The sequence below is a fragment of the Melanostigma gelatinosum genome (genome assembly GCF_949748355.1).
Source record: "Melanostigma gelatinosum genome assembly, chromosome: 14".
In the NCBI taxonomy this organism is placed as follows: Eukaryota; Metazoa; Chordata; class Actinopteri; order Perciformes; family Zoarcidae; genus Melanostigma; species Melanostigma gelatinosum.
Genome location: NC_136647.1, coordinates 7,918,192 through 7,935,966, shown reverse-complemented (window position 1 = coordinate 7,935,966; position 17,775 = coordinate 7,918,192). Strand labels below are relative to the sequence as shown.

The 17,775-nt window shown below is 41.8% G+C and overlaps 1 protein-coding gene across 1 annotated transcript in view; it reads right to left on the bottom strand.

The window, feature by feature from the left end:
- Positions 1-17,775, bottom strand: part of LOC306787618 (rho GTPase-activating protein 26-like) — a 63,486-nt gene that overhangs the window by 3,535 nt on the left and 42,176 nt on the right. The window contains exons 13-23 of the mRNA XM_079282809.1: positions 17,628-17,693; positions 17,419-17,493; positions 17,248-17,332; positions 16,698-16,756; positions 11,054-11,159; positions 10,117-10,276; positions 8,187-8,331; positions 7,439-7,619; positions 1,023-1,058; positions 793-903; positions 489-580 (exon numbers count right to left, since the gene is read on the bottom strand). Of these exons, the coding sequence (XP_079138935.1) occupies positions 489-580; positions 793-903; positions 1,023-1,058; positions 7,439-7,619; positions 8,187-8,331; positions 10,117-10,276; positions 11,054-11,159; positions 16,698-16,756; positions 17,248-17,332; positions 17,419-17,493; positions 17,628-17,693 (1,116 nt within the window). The remainder of the gene's footprint in view (positions 1-488; positions 581-792; positions 904-1,022; positions 1,059-7,438; positions 7,620-8,186; positions 8,332-10,116; positions 10,277-11,053; positions 11,160-16,697; positions 16,757-17,247; positions 17,333-17,418; positions 17,494-17,627; positions 17,694-17,775) is intronic.

Genomic DNA, 17,775 nt, shown 5'->3' with positions numbered 1-17,775 from the left:
ATATTGTTTCATAATTGACTGTGTCCTTTGTGTGTGTGTGTGTGTGTGTGTGTGTGTGCATGTAGGGTTCCTTTCATATGTATATACTATATATATGCATTCAAAATCAATGCATTGCTCTTAAGTACATCCGTTATACTCCAGTGTGCTGCCAGCCTCTAATATTCTCTGAAGCAGTGTGCAAGTGCACATCCAAGCTTATTTATATGATATACCAATAATTAACTGCAAGGTGTCAACTAAAAAGCTTCTTTGTGCAACTGCAGTGCATCTTCCTCTTTCCCCCAACACAAATAACACACTTTATTAAACGCAACAATTCTGTAATTCCTACTTTAAACACATTTTCAACCCCAACAAAAACACCACGTGCTAAACGAGGTCCAACCAACTCACGATCTGACTTTTCCTTTTGACAGTTTATTCTTCCTCTTTTTTTTTTCAAACACCAACCCACATTCTGCTGTCAAGTCCAGAGCCTGACTCACCGTTTTCAAAGATGGTCCCAGCGATGAAGGACAGCTCAGAGTTGTGCTCTGCCTTGCAGGCATATAGTGCTCGAGCCTTCCTGCCCGCAACACTGGAGACAATCAAAGAGTGAGACAGTAAAAATCTTCACTGTGCATCGGAGCAGTCTACCTGGCCTACTGTAGCCCCCGAACAAGACAGTCTATGGCCACAGCATCAGTCGTGAAATACAGCAAGTCGTTTCCCGGTACAAACACAGTCTTTTAATGCTTCACTGTGATTAGTGGCAGTCTGTGATTAAACCATGACACCATGTGGACCGACCTGACGGGGGAAGAGTCACTGGAGGCGGAGGATGTCGGCTGCGGACTTGATGGGGCTGAGAACATCGGCCAGGAGGGAGAGCGTGGGGAAGTGGGGCTGGGAGACTTTGCGCTGGAGGACACATACCATGTCATTGTTATAGCATTGGCAGTATTACATAGAACAAAACATGTATTATTATCAGCTGCGACCCGTGTGACATTCTCCAATTAAAGGTGCGTTCTTCTTACCTGGCTGGTATGCTGCCACGACTCTTTGGGTTCAGCCTGGAAACACAAGATGAAAGAAAAACCCAGATGAAGTTTCCATCCAAATGAACGAGCCATGAGGTGAAGTACTAAATGGTTCTCGACTTGTAAAAACAAAAAGAAAGCTATTTTAACGAACCTGATATACATTTTGACATTATGTTTCAAGAGAGATGATGTTACTTCGGGGGTTTCCCTTCTCACTGAGGTCTACTTGCATTAGCTTTCCCAGCACACAAGGAAAACCTCCCAGCAAACAAAAGTTGAAATAAAACTGAAATAATTGAGCTGCAAGGAGAATCTGACCCCTTAATAACAGAACTCAATTGATGATGTGAGCCTCTTAATGGGCTCCAGCCCGGCCTAAAACAACAACCTTAAATGAAGACTAATAGCCATGATGAAGAAAAACATTCTGGTGAGCTTTCAGAATCAAAACAAAGGAGGCTTAAGCTGACTTCACTGTGGATACATATGGCCCCAACATGATTCTGGTAGCTGGTCAACATATCAACTGATTGCTGCAATTCACAATCTGTAGACAGTGGGGGGGACACATACAACATCAAAGGAAACATGAGGAAACAGAACACCCAACCAGGCTGTCGTGCATCACGACTGAACATGCGTTTCAGGCTCAAAGCAGTCATTTTCTGCTGCTTCTGCATTATTTCATTGCTATGTCCCATATGTGAAATAATACTGAAAAAGCCTTAAAAGGCTGGATGATATCAGCAGAATGTCGCTTAATGTTCAGTACACAGTACATCTGTAGATTATAATAACTTCTAATGGGAGACGTTTAAATTCTTGTCTGCAGGCCTCCCAGTTAATGTACTAAACAGCAAAGACAATCGGCCTCCTTTGTAACTACTTCTTGAGCCTTTTTTTACTGATTCGCTCACCAACAGGTCACTTAGATGTGAAATAAACAGGGTTCCTACCTAATCAGTATATTGAGTTTAAAATGCACTCAGCGCACTTTGAATGGCCCTATAATCACTGAGATCTTGTTTCAAGAAGTGAGCTAAATGGTGCTATTCAAGCTAATAGTGCCGACGGTCAATTGTTTTCACACCGAGGATTAAGCGAGACGAGATGTGGACCAGAGACACTCTCCAAGGGCCGAGCGCAGCCACGTAACTGCACCCCACTGCTGAGGTAAAAGGTAACAAGTGTTCCGCCCTAATGCACAAATTTCTGTCAGGAAATGACTTTTGTCAAAGTGCGGCTGAACCACAACAGCAACGCTGCAGGCTGTGAAACCAAAACAACTTTGCAACAAAGGTAGAACATCACTCTATTACTCTGCCGGTGTCAGATTGCTCCCATTACATATTTCGCAGCACATTTGTGAGCCAGGGCATTCGGGTGTTTTTTTCCTCTTATCCTCCACTGATGTACAGAACATCAACTCGTTCATAATGGAGCCCTTTTTATAGCATCGACTTTCCCCTTTCTTCGATGACGTGAAATGTGTGTTGCCATAGTGACACTGCTACATCCTAAAACCAGATTTGGGATAATCCCGGTCAGCCTCTCTTTAGGGATAAACGCATTGTCCACTTCAATGACCACAGGTAATGCTATACGACACGTTCAATGACACAAAGAGGAGAAGTGATGAATGCATGATGCAGACAATGCACTTCTGTGGATAATATTAACTCTGCAGTGGCATCGCATGTCATCAAGTGACAGATATAGACTAATGGGCAGGTGGCACCTCGCATGGTAGCCCCTGCCATCAGAGTGTGAATGGGTGAATGATGACATGAAGTGTTAAAGTGTTTTCAGTGGTCAGAACACGAGAAAAGTGCGATACAATTACAGTCCAGTTACCATTTGGTCCATCTCTCGACTGTGATTACACGTAATTGTCGGGGGAGTCTTTCCAAGCTCAGGGAATAGTGTTTATCTACAGCTGTCTCATTTAATTTTCAAATTGTCAGATGACATGATGATGTAAAATATAATTCATCCTTCTATCCGACCAAGCTCCAACCTAAAGAAAAACCCAGTAAAAGGTTTCCCATTCGTTCATTAAAGTGTCCGTTTGAGTGACGGTGCTCTCTCCATTGTCACTCACTGCTCGTCTGTCAATGTGCTTTGTCTCATCGATGTCACTCCAACCCGTTCTTCTTCTCTGCCTCCTTCCTTGAATAGATAAATCAATAGTTTTCCTCTTTCTCAGAGAGAACATTTGCCGGCATGGTGCACAAAAAAAATAAAAACAGTACAACAAAAGCAAGTTACAAAGAAAATCAACTTGTTTCAGGTGGACATGCTCTCCCCATCAGACTCGCAGCACATTTCACAGTTGGTTTGATTCAACAGATCACTTGTCTCTCCACACTCCTCCCCAACAGGCCATCAATGCACTGTGCTACAACACACCCACACACTTACTAACACGATCACAGTCACACACTTCCATCTCATTACAAGCTGAATCATGTGAAAGCTGCCAACAACGACAGCATGAATCTAAAACGTATAGACAATACATGTAAGGAATAATAAACCTTTTTCAAGCCTTGACACTAAAAACAATAATCAAATCAAAATTACATTTTTTTTGCAACAACCGCATGCAAGTAGTGTGGTCCTGTTGATCACAAACGTCTTAAGGTGACGCGGTTTGTGTTTCGAACATTGGAAACATCCCTTAAGTAGGAATGCATCACCTGCTGCTTAAACGCCGTTCGCAAAATAAATCTGCATGACCGGCAAATATCAAGTTGGGTTTCCAAAAATATTTCAATAGCATCGTGAGCATCGTGAATTGTATTTCCTGCGGTTGTCAAAGAGGCGTCATTGAGCCCAGCGTTCCCTCATTACAGCAACACAGAAGACAGGCAAGAGGCTCGACGAGTTCGTTTGGTTAACTGTGCTGCTTCTTTCCTCCTATCCATACGAATGACGACATGAATATAATGATGACATGGTGCCACTATAAAGCGCTTCAGGCGAACACTTTTACCATGAATTCCCAAAATAATGTACGACAATGGAAGAGAGAACCGCACCTTTATTGGGCCTGTCATTCCTCCTGCCCTCTGCTTCCCAGCTAATGCAATCTTAAAGTCAAATTCATTGTATGTGTACACATAGCTGGCCAATAGATTCTTGAAACTTCCCCCATGTTTACCTGCTGTCTTGACAATTTCAGTGTTACGTCCAATTCCACAGCACTCGTTCCATCAGTCCAACTGAAGAGTCACGTCATTCTGAGTTTCTCTTCTCTGACAGAAATATCTTTTTGCATTCAGCAATTGATTTAAGTCCAGCACCAGCAATTTTTCCAAATTATTAATATTGTCCAGCCATCCCATTACTGGTAAGTGTCAAATGTGCAAAGTCTTGAGTTTCATCGACGGCAGCTTAACGTTAATTTGGGGGAAAAAGCAGAAAAGTGGAGAAACTGGAATTAACAGCTGATTGAAACTGGTGTTTCTTTTGAAGTGGTGACACAAGCTTCTATATGAGAGTTTACAGTCCCGGTACTTGTATAGGGTTACTCACTTGTTGTTCAATGTATCCGTTCGTTGAATAACATTTATCAGTTATTTATTTATTTGCAGGATCTCATGACCGATTAAATCTTTTTACAGCGTCGCAGATGGGAGGGCAAGCAGCTGTGGAAGGTGGAACAGAAAATGTAGGAGGAAGTCTGTCCAGAACTTGCTCTGATCTGGATGCCTCTGGCAAAATAAGAAATGTCCAGCGGCATCAGGGTTGCCATTTCAAAACTTAAGTTAAATCCCACCTGAGGGACTATTGCAAGGGCTCAGAATAATATTCGAAGGTCTAAGAGCATGAGCGGGTGACATATTATGTCTGTATTGTGCTGAAGGCAAAAAAAAGGAAGGAAAATATCAAGAAGCAACAGCAGAGAAGAGCCATATGACCTGGTGACTGGCACGGCATGTGTGATTGTAAAAGGGTGCTTTGGGGAGGAAATATTTCCTTGAGGTTTTCTTAATGCTGCTGTCACATCTTGAAAAATGAGCGCAGCTAATTCTCAAACCGCCGTTATTTGGATAAACTGACCACATATTGGGAATCTTAACAGTCATATTAACAACCTTCAATTACAAAACCGCACAGTAAACGTTGTGTATTTAAAGTGAAGAGGGAAAAGAGGCTTCATCAGCACAATGTACTTACATTTTCCTAGCTTCTGTTCAAGGTGGAGCTTTTAATTTACAATGCTGGATAGTTAAATTAATTATAATTAATTATTTTCTATTTATTTTGTCTCTCCCTCGGGTACATTTAGAACTACAATGTTCTGTCGATAGCTTTATTATGAGGACTTGGATGTGTGACGCAACTATGTTAGGCTCTTGACCTCAGTGAATGAGTTTGATGTTTCAAGGCCAAATTAATAAATTAAGTCAGATAATAAAATAATCTCAGATAGACATATTCATAAAACAGCTCAATAAGCTTTAGACATAAAGTTAGCAGCAATGCATACTGTATTTATCTATATGAGAGGCTTATTACATTGTCTGAGATGTTATTTTCTTCCCCCTCAAGTTAGATGGATTTCATTACTCTTTGGTTTCATCGCTCTTTCAGTATTTGTGCCAAGATAAAGCTGAAACCTCTTTGTACAGAACAAATACAGTGAGACAACGCACACAATGTGGGACTTTTGTTTGCTTGAAAAGCACAACCTGATTCAACTCACTGAATCCATCTTGGCCTTGACAGCTCCAATGAGACTCACACTTCACCGACTACTCCAGCCAGAAAACTCATCACCTCTATCTTTACATCTAAAATAAAAACCTCGGCTGTGTCTGTTCCCACTGAGCTGGGTGATTTTTTTAATCAGACATTGCCCCCTTTTCCCCCCCATGTAGCCATAATCCAAGTGCAAAAAGCACGAGGCTTTTCATCTGAGAAAATGCATGACGTCTGATGTCTAAATAGGCTGGGGCAGAGTTAATGAAAGGAACTCGATCACACTTGCGTACATACAGTACCGTACATATATCAAAGGGCACCATGTATTAAACACTTGACAGCACACTATTCCACAGTGAGGGGGAGAAGAAAACGGACAAAAGGATGAAATCCTGTGAACATTTCCTGTCATGAATCATTGATGCGTCTCATAAAGGGGAGAATCTGAAAACTTCTCTGTCTTCCTTTTGTTCTCCATGCTCTTGAAGCTCTCTTTATGTTATGGATGACACATCTCTTGTATCTTTGCATGACGCCCTGAGGTGAACCCTGACCGTGGTTCAAGAAATGCAAAAATGACCAGGCTAATTAGTAGAACAACAAAGTGGATCCTTTATCCCCATCAAGTTCAGACTCCGCACATACCTCACAGCTCATTTTGAAAGGACCATAACTCTTCAACTTATGTGACATTTTTGGAACATTTAAAGGATGAAGCTGCTTGTCAAGAGGTTCATATGAATATTTGTTTACTCGTCAATGTACACTGTTACACACATTACAAGCAAAGGTTGAGCAGTATGTGAGTGTCATCTACAGCTTTTCATGAATGAGGCTTGATTTTCACACTTCATGTTGTTAATTGATCACATCAGTCAGATTACGACCTGACGTCCTCCGTCAGTGAAGGGGGTCCCAGACACGCAGAGCAATGGAAAGTAATAAATAACTGACACAGAATTCACATCTAGAGGAGAGTACTCAAATGAAAGCCGGATCGTGTAACAACTATCCCCTCGCGAGAGACTAAAGAATGGAGGATGAAGGAGTGTGGTACAGTAAAGGAGAGGTGGCAGCGGGGAGACGTCTTGGAGACAGCCTGTACTTGAAGGTCTGGCACTCTTAAGACACAGTCTTCCATTGTTGGTGCAGTTGGAGTTCACATCCTTTCTGCACACTTCCCAGATGCTTTTGGGATTCAAACCAACAACCTGAAAGTCACAAGACTGCTTCTCTAAACTCTTAGCTGCCACATATTTACATTTGTGCTAACGCGTGTATGTGCTCATGCATTCCTGCGGATTTGTGTATGTATGAAAACGTGAGTGTGCACATTCTTGAACCCGTGTGTTTGTGATGGTATGTCACTTTGTATTCATAAATGTGTCCAAACTCCGTGCCAATCCCTCCCTCACAAACATCTGTTCATCTATTTTAGCTTGTCCACTGATTTCCTTTAATGTTGTTTCTCTTTTTCATCTGTTTTGATGTTTGTTTGCAAAGCACGTTGCGCTGCATTCTGGTTACACTGCACTAAATCTAAACTGCCAATGATACAAATAAAGGAATGTTTCTTTCTTTCTTCTTCTTTCTACTTGACTTTCACTCTAGTTTTTGTGTTATTATTATTATTGTTGTTGGAATGCTGTTAAGCATTCCAACAACACAGGTTTCATATTCATATTCTAATAATCACTCACAGTGAGCTGGGCCGGATCTGCCGGGCGTCCTGCTCTCCGTCGTTGCTGGTCAGGCTGTGTCTCGGGGTTCGACCCTGGCTGCTGCTGCTGCTACTGCTGCTGCTGTTACAGTTGGTCGAGGAGGAAACCGGCTGCTGCAGTTCAGCGACTGTGGCATTGGCAACACTGTTCTTCTTTTCACCTATGAGAATAAAGATAGATTTACAAACACTTTGGTGTTTTCAGCCAAGAAGATGTTGCCCATCGTTCTGCAAGTATCCACTTTTATACTGACGTGCTTTTTTTCCTGTTCTAAAACCGCACATCTGTTGACCACTGTGAACCATCTCTGATGATAAGCTAACGGACTCGAAGCAAAACTGACCACTAACGGCCTGTTAATGCAGCCGCAACTCCAAATCGGGCCAGGGGAGAAAAGTGGGGGGGCCAACTGCCCCTTCCTCACTTACAACCTCACTACTTCCAGTGCCGTCGCTCAGACCACACCCTTCTTCAATGGCGGCCTTCATTTTGATCTCAACTTCACACCTGTAAAGTTTCGGGACTGCACCCTGCATGGTTGCGGTGCCATTGCGGTGACAAAATCTGTCTGTAGAAATATAAACACCTGGAAAAACACTCAAAACCGCTCTGTGGTAGTTTCTGTTTAGCGTAGCTGTTGCGTCTGACAACGACTATGGGGAGGGAAACAATAACCAATCAATGAATTGTATTACTTTTATCCAGTGAGGTGGTTGGTTCAGCTCACCTTTCTGGGAATGTGTTGGTGTGTGGAACAGTGTGAGAGGCCTTTCGCTGCAGGACGGGGCTTTGATCTCGCTGCTCCTCCTCCTGGACATGTTGAGCGGCAGGTTGGTCGGGACGCCTGCAGAAATCGGCACGTCTCTGAATATCTGCACGGACAAAATGGATAAGCATGTCTGAGCACAATTAAAGAAACAATGTATAGATTTTAAAAAAGTAAATAACAGGGAAAAATCACACATTTCTTTCTCAATAAAACAACATAAGCACGGCATGTTCTTGCTGCTACAAACAAGCAATGTATGGTCTCATATGTAACTGCAGGGAAATGTGGCTCATCTTATCACATTTAGGGCAGAGACAATGATCATAATGTTGTGCTTAAATGTACACCCGTGCTATATTGTGCAAGATTGTGATACGACAGAAAAACAGCACTAAAAAAAGAAACATTACACAATATAAAGTTCTGCAAAACCACTAGTGAGCATATGACTCACTTTATGCCGAGCTAATAGTTCTTGTTATGTTTATCTCTGGTGAAAAGTGATAATAGGCTGAGACTGTATCTCTAATGTTAATTCCTGGATTCGTGCCGATGAATTGGAGCATTTTTCAGCAACAGCGCTGCTTGCTATATGAAACTTCCTTTAACTGAGAATGATTACATTTGTAGAAACTTAACAACGGGGGACATTGTGGGCTTCAGGCTGTGATTTGTAGCACTGAACATGACTTTGCTGAAATGTATTTCTACTGCCTGAGGCACAATTATGCAAGATGCAGAAAATACCGTGCTGAGAAAATACATGTGTTCCAAGATCTTTACACATCAATTACTTATATTGTTCAAACGTAATGTTTTCTTCCGCTATTGGTGCTTTGTTTGTATTAGTCTGATATTTCAGCCTAAGTCAAATGTAATCATCCAACATCCAGTCATCTCTCATCACGGTTTCTTTCTACTTTTTCAGCCAGGTCCACACCCATTGATTCACTCAAGACGGAAAACGGAGGAAAAACATCAGATTGGAGTGCTGGAGAGCCCATTCAAAACACACTGGATTCGATGCTTTGGTTGCAGAAAAGGGCAGTGAAATGTCATAGGCAGGATCACATGAAAACTACAAATGTTCCAGTACAGAACATGAGCACAATCTCGAGTGAACCATTTACACCAAAATGAAATCCTTTCATTTTACTACACAGTTGAATTACCAAGAAAAGAGACAAAAAATGCTTTTTACTTCACACAAGCTTGAGGCTGAAATCAGAAAATGACAATATGATAATTTTATCTGGGGAGAGAGGGCAGACATGTGAAGTGCAGACAATCCCTATTCTATTGTCGTACAATAGAAGACAGTGACACGAGGACCGTTGTGCAGCTCTTCAAGGATTCAGAGCTGCTCTATCACAGCATGCACACACTACTTGTTTTGTTTTTGCACCAGCGACAGCTGTGTCTGTCTGTAAAGCAGGGATGACATGCGGGGCTCTGTGTGACTTTGTGTGTGTCATTGACTTATCCCGTGTGTGTAAACTCATGCATCTACACAGGTGTGGGATACGTGCTCGTTGTCTGTGTGATCGTTTGTGTCCTTCACAGGCGTGTGCATAATGTGAGGGTCTGAAACGGTCATGCTGATTTCTCTGTTGTCATGGTGAAACCTAGAAGCAGCTTGGCCAGACAATAAGCTACTTTGATTTAACAGGGGAAGAGGCTTCGCATGTATATAGAGTACATGTAATGTGTGTGTGTGTGTGTAGCAGGTGCCCTTTCAGAATAGTTAGGTGCATTCAATGTTGTTTAAATGCACAATTACACAAAAAGAAATCCCCTTGACAAAGCGAAGGGGTATCCTCAACCCCGTCACCGAACTCTGTTGCTTATGTTATTCATTTGTAAACATGCATACATTATTCCCTCCTACCTTCTCGTGGTGCTCTATGAGGATCTCTACTACAATGTTCTGGAACTTGATGTCCATGATGGCGGCCACCGTCTCCTCCTGCGGCCGGAGCAGAGTTGGCCCGAAGACCACACCCAGATTGGCGATGGTCATCAGGTTCTGGTGGTGATGATTTGCCACACTGTTGATATAAATGAGTCCCATTTATATCAATGAGGGTAGGCTAAATAACAGATCAGCTTTAACACACATTTTATCATGCTGCTGCTGTTGAAGAAAAGCCCTGTAAAGCCAGAGGGCTTAGATGGGGTTTTGGAGTGAAAACACAATACCAGTCAGCTGTATTAGAGGAATAATTACACATAACACAACTGTGCCATGCCCTGCTTTTTAGATTACGTGCTGCAGCAGCTTGTGGTTATGTAACCCACGGACAGACAATCTGTTAAATTCACAAATTGTCTCGTCGACACAGTATACTATGCATATGTACAGTATAGAAATGTGGAAGTTGGAGGTGCGATTTGAAAAAAATAAAAATGAAGAGGCAATTGTCAGGGGATGGCGTTCACTAGAAAAGAATCTGATATAATTATAGAGTCTTATAAGTGAATTGTTGAACTTAATCATCTGAAGTGCTCATCAGCATCCGTGCTGCTGAAATGTCCTTGAGCAAAGCATTATTAATTCCAGCTAAAAGGGTGAGTAGTATCCTATTATCTCTCAGTAAGCAGTTTTTACCGATGTCCAGGTCAAAAGACATCGAGGTTAAAACTTTGCTAAATTAGTTTGAACGGTTTTTGAACGCGTATGTTGCGTATAACATTGTTCCAACAGCATAAATGACTATTCCGGTGTGAAGATGAGACACACTGTGCTGTTTCTGAGGGGGCAACATTTATGATAAAGCTAATAACGACTGATTACAGTTGTCCGTGTGTGTGATATGTCATCCTACGTGGCCAGGTGTTTCATCAGCAGCTCCAGCATCTGTCTGTTCTTCTCAGGCAGCCGGTGCACCAGCGCATGGATCTCTGTCACCCTAGCCTCTTGGTTGTCCAACTCTGGAAAGATACACGAACATATTAAGAAAGACAGAAAGAGTAAGAGAAAGAGAAAGAGAAAGAGAGAGTGGTGAAGACTTCAGAGTGTCACATTTGATCAGTTATTTATTGATACACGCATGTAAGGAGCAGAAATAAACACTGAACAGGTTACCTAAAGTGTCCACTATTGGAATGCAACCGGTTTGTTTGTTCTTGTTTCAAACTGTAACAAGCAATCACACAGCAGAAGACAAGAAGACAAGACCTTGGTGAGTCATGTCAGTAAGTCATACTTTGTAAGAATGAGCTAAGAAATAAGTGTCACGTACAGGGACCTCAAAGGAAATATCAATCAGACTCAGTGAATGTGTTAAGCAGAGGTCTTCAGGCGCTTATTAATGTTATCACCCAAGGTGTGAAGGACAGGGCGGGAAATATTCTCGATTTGTCTCAGCAAATGTCTTAGGTTTGAATCAGAGTTTATGTGGTTACGATTATAAAGCAATTATAACACTTGCGATATAGACTGAAAGAACATTTCTTTCCACCAGAAAGGGACACAGTGAGACGGAAAATAGACCAATGAAGAGGTAATCGTAGTCAATACTGCTGCAAGTGGGAAACCTCTGTGTCCTGGTGATTAACAGGTGGAAGTGCCGAGCAGACAAGCAGGCCAACAGAGAGACCTGTTGTTGATGGATGACAATAATAAGTCAAGGCTGCTGAGCAAGTCGATTGAGAGATGACAGCAGACGCACATTAGATCAACCCTCGGGCCCCGGCTGTCAGCGCCGCAAATGACAGAGCATCTCACCGAGAGACACACGGACACACTGTCTTACCAACTAACATGGCTGCTGAAACATACACACACCACAGTGAATACACACCGAATATGTACAAGCACTTACACATTCAGAGAGATAATTTAGCAGATGCATGCAAACACATTGTAATATGTAACATGTGTGTCAGTCACACACACACACACACACACACACATACTGACATACATATAACATACACATACTGACATACATATAACATACAATGCATTCACACATCCACTGCACCCATGCATACCTCCAAACAGATGCATGCAGCAGCACACATGGTTCCCCATTATGCATTGTTTGGCGTCTACTTCTCACACACGCGTTATGCTGAAGCACACACTCTTCCCTTTCTTCAAACCTTTTATGGAACATGCACGCACAGCAATGTGTGTAAATGCATCTATGTATGTTTTTCAGAAACACGATTGAAAATGTTTTTATTCTATCCAGGAGTGAATTTAATGCAGAAGTTCACTGTTTTTTTTTTTATCGAGACTTCACACAGAAATGAACTCCCACACACAAAATACAAACATATAATTTGTCATTAATTATATAAACCAGCGAAGACAATTCTGAAATTCTTCTGAAAGCGTTACACAAAATGAGTGCATTAAATATAGAGCTGAAGCCTGGAGGCAATTAGCTCATTGGCTGATTTCATACCTGCATCAGAAGAAAATCACTTTAAATATTCACACAAAAAATAAACAAGAAAACTGAGGTACTGCAGACATGCATATTCAGAGACTGTAAACACGCAAACCAGCAGCTGTGATGAGTGAAAAAACAAAAGGCAAGCACAAAACGTAGGCTGAACGTCGTCGGGACACTGTACTGTCGACAGTACGGTGCTGAGTGATTACACCGAGCAGAAGTCATTCATCATCGCAGCCTCCACCTCATCCATCACTGAACAGACCACCTTCTAAAGCCACTTTTCCTCTTTCACCTTCAATTCCAGCCCCTCAGAAAAAAACAAATAAACAAACTACGTTCCCAGAATTTATGTTTTGTCTTTTAACACACTGGGGAGATGCATCTGGTGTGTGCACACTAATGCATGTGCCTATAGAGACAATCAGGACTTCCAGTATCCATAATTATTGGTTATGATTTGCTCACACTATCTAACCCAGGTTGAAGCCCATTTATGTTATTGGCCAACTATCCTGTTACGAAGTTAACGAGCGACGCCAGTTTCATGGACATTTCTGTTTTTTAAGTTTGATATAAACGCATACATTTGTGTAAAATACCACCTTCTGGCTCTGAAAAAGTTGACAAAACTTCATCAAAACTTCAACTGCGCTTCTCTTAAGCAAGAGGGGATTTTGATGATGCATGGAGCAGATACTTTTACAACCAAAGTCAGGAAAGCAAACACCCACACACGGCAAATGAAGCGTGCATTACTTCAAGAAGCTTGCCACATCTGCTGGTCCTCGACTGATTCTGAAAACCACCACCTGTTCTACCTTCTCATAATTCATTATTCATACTGGACATCTCCTGGTCTGTGCAGTATATCCAATATCTCATCTTTAGCATCCTGCCTGGATTCATACAGTGGTGGGGCACCGACGACGAAACAAAACAAAAAACACAACAGAGCTACAGTTACACATGAAGTGTTTCACATTTGAGATATTCTGCTGCAAAATGGGACCAAGACACCACCTGGTATTGATGTATCTGCAGCGTGATTGGTAAAATCTAATCAACAAGAACAAGAACAGCTTGAGGCTTAATTCTTTCTGAGTAGTTCCAGCGAGTCTACTGCATGCATCTGTAAAGCTGCACTCACTCATCAACATGTTTATATTAACAATGGATCAAATGACTACGTGTAATGGGCCGCTTAGAGTAAGAAACCCACAGAAAATCATCATCAGACTCTCCAGTCTATCACTTCATAAGGTGATAATACGTCAATGCTGTGACGAAGATTGCTCTGCATTCCCCAAGTGGCCAATTAAATGGATACCACTTTAAGTGCACATGCAAGACACGGTCATGCCTATTTACCACCTGTCACTTCATGGCTAATGGTCCTAGAATCATGGGAAGAAACAAACATTTAAGTTTCATTCTAAACTAGCAAGCAAAGGCTACTTTAGAGTTTAAATTCCATCAGCAAAATAAACAATTACCCCGAACAGCTGCAGGAAACCAAAGTTGTTTATCGGCAGCAGCCTTTGCGTGTAAAGCAGGCATTTAATTTCAATCGCAGGCGTTAAACTTTATGGATTGGGTTTTAAATCTGTATGCAAAATGATTATATTGAGGAGTCTGAATTAGGGGTAGATGTTTGTCTGCAGTTTCATGTAATCCGTTTCTTGACAAGCTGAAAGACATCCTGAGAACTGCCTCGTCTTCATCGGCATAAATGATTCGATCCATTATGCAGGGGATGAGAAAACAGTGACAGTTCAAAAGGTGACATCCCTTGACATTTCCTATCTACCAAAACTAGTGTGGTGCTAACTAAGATCTGCATCCAAAGGATTTAATGTGGAATGTTGAACGACTTGAATGTGTTTTGTACGTCTATAAAAAGTGCCCCACGTGTAACTAAGTTAAACCTGTGTGTACATTTCTTGAACGAAACTGCTTCAGGATGCAAAATTAATTTCAGTGTAAATTGACAATAAAGTTATATTGTATCGTATTCAAAGCAACTGAGAGTTTCTTTTAAAAGGGTGTGTGAGCACAACTCAGTAACAGTGTGCGTTCAGAGATCTGAAAGCTCATGGAGTAAAGCAAAGACAGCTTCTTTGCTTTAAAAAAGAGCCAGTTAACGTGGTTTAGGCTCCTGGTGTGGATGCCAGCTGGATGCCTCTCTGTGGAGGTACTCAAAACACATCCAGCTGATGAGAGACCCTGGACCAGAACCAAAAAAAAACACTTTTTGTTTTGGATTTTGTTTTATCCTATCTGGCCTGGGGTTGCCTTTGGTTATCCTAGGAAGACCTGGAGGAAGCAGCTAGTTCGCAGGGCTTAATTCTACTTTGATAAAGGCCAAGGTGTGCTTGAAATCAACTCATTTAGATGACTTCTAATGGAAAATGTTCTTATACGTGTTTCAGATGTCCACACTTGAAGACTGCCGTCACAGAGAAGAGTCACAATGAATCATACAAGTGGGAATAGTGCTGCAAACTATCAGACAGCCTCGAATAGAGATGAAGAATTTAGGCACACTCTGTCTTTTGCAAACAAAATGATTTATCCTGACTCAACACACCACACCCAGCAGGTGCTGTTCAAAAAACAAATAGTAAGTGAATCAAAAAATGCTGAGCCAACAATCCTCAAAACACTAAGCTCTCTGTTTAAACCAGATATTGAAAATCAGATTAGCATGGGGTGCGAAGGAGGAGGAAGACTAGGTGGTGGGAGGAGCTAGGGAGGAGCGAGAGGAGGAGAAAGGGAAGCGCTGAAAGAGGGAGTTCAACCGAGGACGGCTGTCCTCAAAACACCCTGCTGCTCCTGCAGAAATTCTGCTTTGGAAAAAAAAATACAAAGGCATTCTCACACAAGCAGACACACATGCATTCACATGCAAATGCATGCGATGCAACTGCAGACACCCACATGAACAGAAACTGACAGAGAAAAACAAGATGAAAGAAGTTGAACATAAAGAAAGATTTGGGGCGGAATGAGAGATATACAACTGTAAACTCATGTAAATAGTTGGCAAGCACATGTTTTGATGATAATTATAAAGCGATGAATACATGCATTAAAGCATGTGTGGTCCGAGTTAGTATCAAACCAGCTACCTCGGTATTCTTAACCGCCACGCTCTACTGCTTCCTCCCACATACGCACTTTAACACACTTTGCTCATTTTCTCTCCAGTTGGCCTCACTATGGAGCCATTTCCTGGTAGCGTTGCCAGAGACACACTCATTTCCTGGAGTTCCTTCCCACCAGCTCGGCTTTCTGAAGGAGTTAGCTACCAACAAACATTTGAAAATGAAATGATGTATCCAGATTCAATGAAAAACAGGAGGACAGATTTTGCAACTGCTTTTCACCCCAACAAACCTACTGCTCTACTAGGTTGTCACTTTTAGATCAACTGCCCAGGCTTTGTAAATGTTGTGTAAAAACACTTCCCACAGCAGGACAGAAACAGTCTGTGTGCCACACACACACACACACACACACACACACAACATGAAGCAGCAGACAGAGGCGACCTGGTGGCACAGTGGGTGGTGCCCTGTAATCTCAGCAGGTGAACCAGGTGAACTCATCACCTCACTCACGAGATGAGTCATGTATGTTCTCATTTTCCAAATGAAACTTTCCAAAGGAGGAACACTTTAGGAATTGCTTCATACAGACATCCATCGGGAGAGGAATAAAAGAAGACAAAGAATTCCTTATTATACGATAAGTATTACAAAAATGAAAATCCTCGAATCTATCTTTAATCCATTTATAAACTGTACATATCAACATTATATGACTCAATGCATTCATTCATCTCGAATCAAGAACAAACAAAAAGTTGCTTAAGCATTCTCCTGCTTAGCAGTAAGCACTGTAAGTCAATGATGGGGCCCCTTATTCAGCACATCATGTGTTTTCGTAGAGTAGCTGCCTGCAGTGTTTTGTATGGTCAGTGGGAATCTCTTTTACATTCTACAGACTGAACTCACATTTGAGAGGCAGATAAGACAGATCAAAGGAAAAGAAGACTCACTGGCAGCCGTGATGAAGCTCCTCTGGTACTGGTACGTCATGAGAGGTCCGGGCAGCACTCTGGAAACACAGAGACGGAGGACATCAGGTGCAGAATGTCTGCTTGGAAAATGGAGCTGTGCGAAAAATCAATAAATCCGGACAGTTCTGGATGAGCACTCATCTAACTATGTTCTCCTTATACAGTGACCAACTGTACAAAGTGAGTACAAAGTGGCGAACAACACCGAGAGGAAAATAAAAATGTGTATCATGAATTTAAAAAAGTTTAACAAGCAAATGCTGCATGAAAAAAAAAGGAAAATTAACTAATTAATGCGGTGGATCCAAGCCAGAGACTGAAAGCAGCAATATGCATTTATTCAAATAAACTGCTGCAATATCCAGCAATAACTCAGAGTCATGAAATGAGCGATCAATCCATTCACCATAGGTCTTTGAGGTTAAAATACACCAAATATTTGATGACTGAAACACAACTATAAGGACATTTTGTGCAGCTGTGTTGTTATACCTTGTAAAAGCAGTTCTGTAAGCGATTTCTCACAAACCTGAGATAGTGCTTGATAGCACTCGTGATAGTTTTGATCTCCCACTCTGAGTTTTCCAGCTCCACGTCAGCACATGTCTTAGGATCTGATGGACAAAAACAAAAAAAAGATGTCATTGTTGTAAAGAGAAACTGTTCTGTTTTGACTGAATATGTGCATTTATGTATTTACCCATAGCAAAACCCAGTAGCTTCTGTACTCTGGAGCTGACGCCAACAATTCTGTACAAGCCCTGATCATTGATACCTGGAGAGGAGAGGAGAAGTTACATCCTGCTCTTATTCCACGGACCAACCGAAACATGTTATGTATCTCAGTGCTTCCTCAGCAGAGTATTGTACACAGTTGGATCCACATCCAGTTGGAACCTGACTTTGTACCTCGAGTCTCCACTGCACGAATAAACTTTTTCATCACGTTGAACCCAATCACGTCCAGCTGGGTCACTGATGGAGAGCAAGACGAGCAGAGTGACAACAGTTTCAGTTTACATTAAATCCAAAAATGATGTACAAATATAAATTTTTA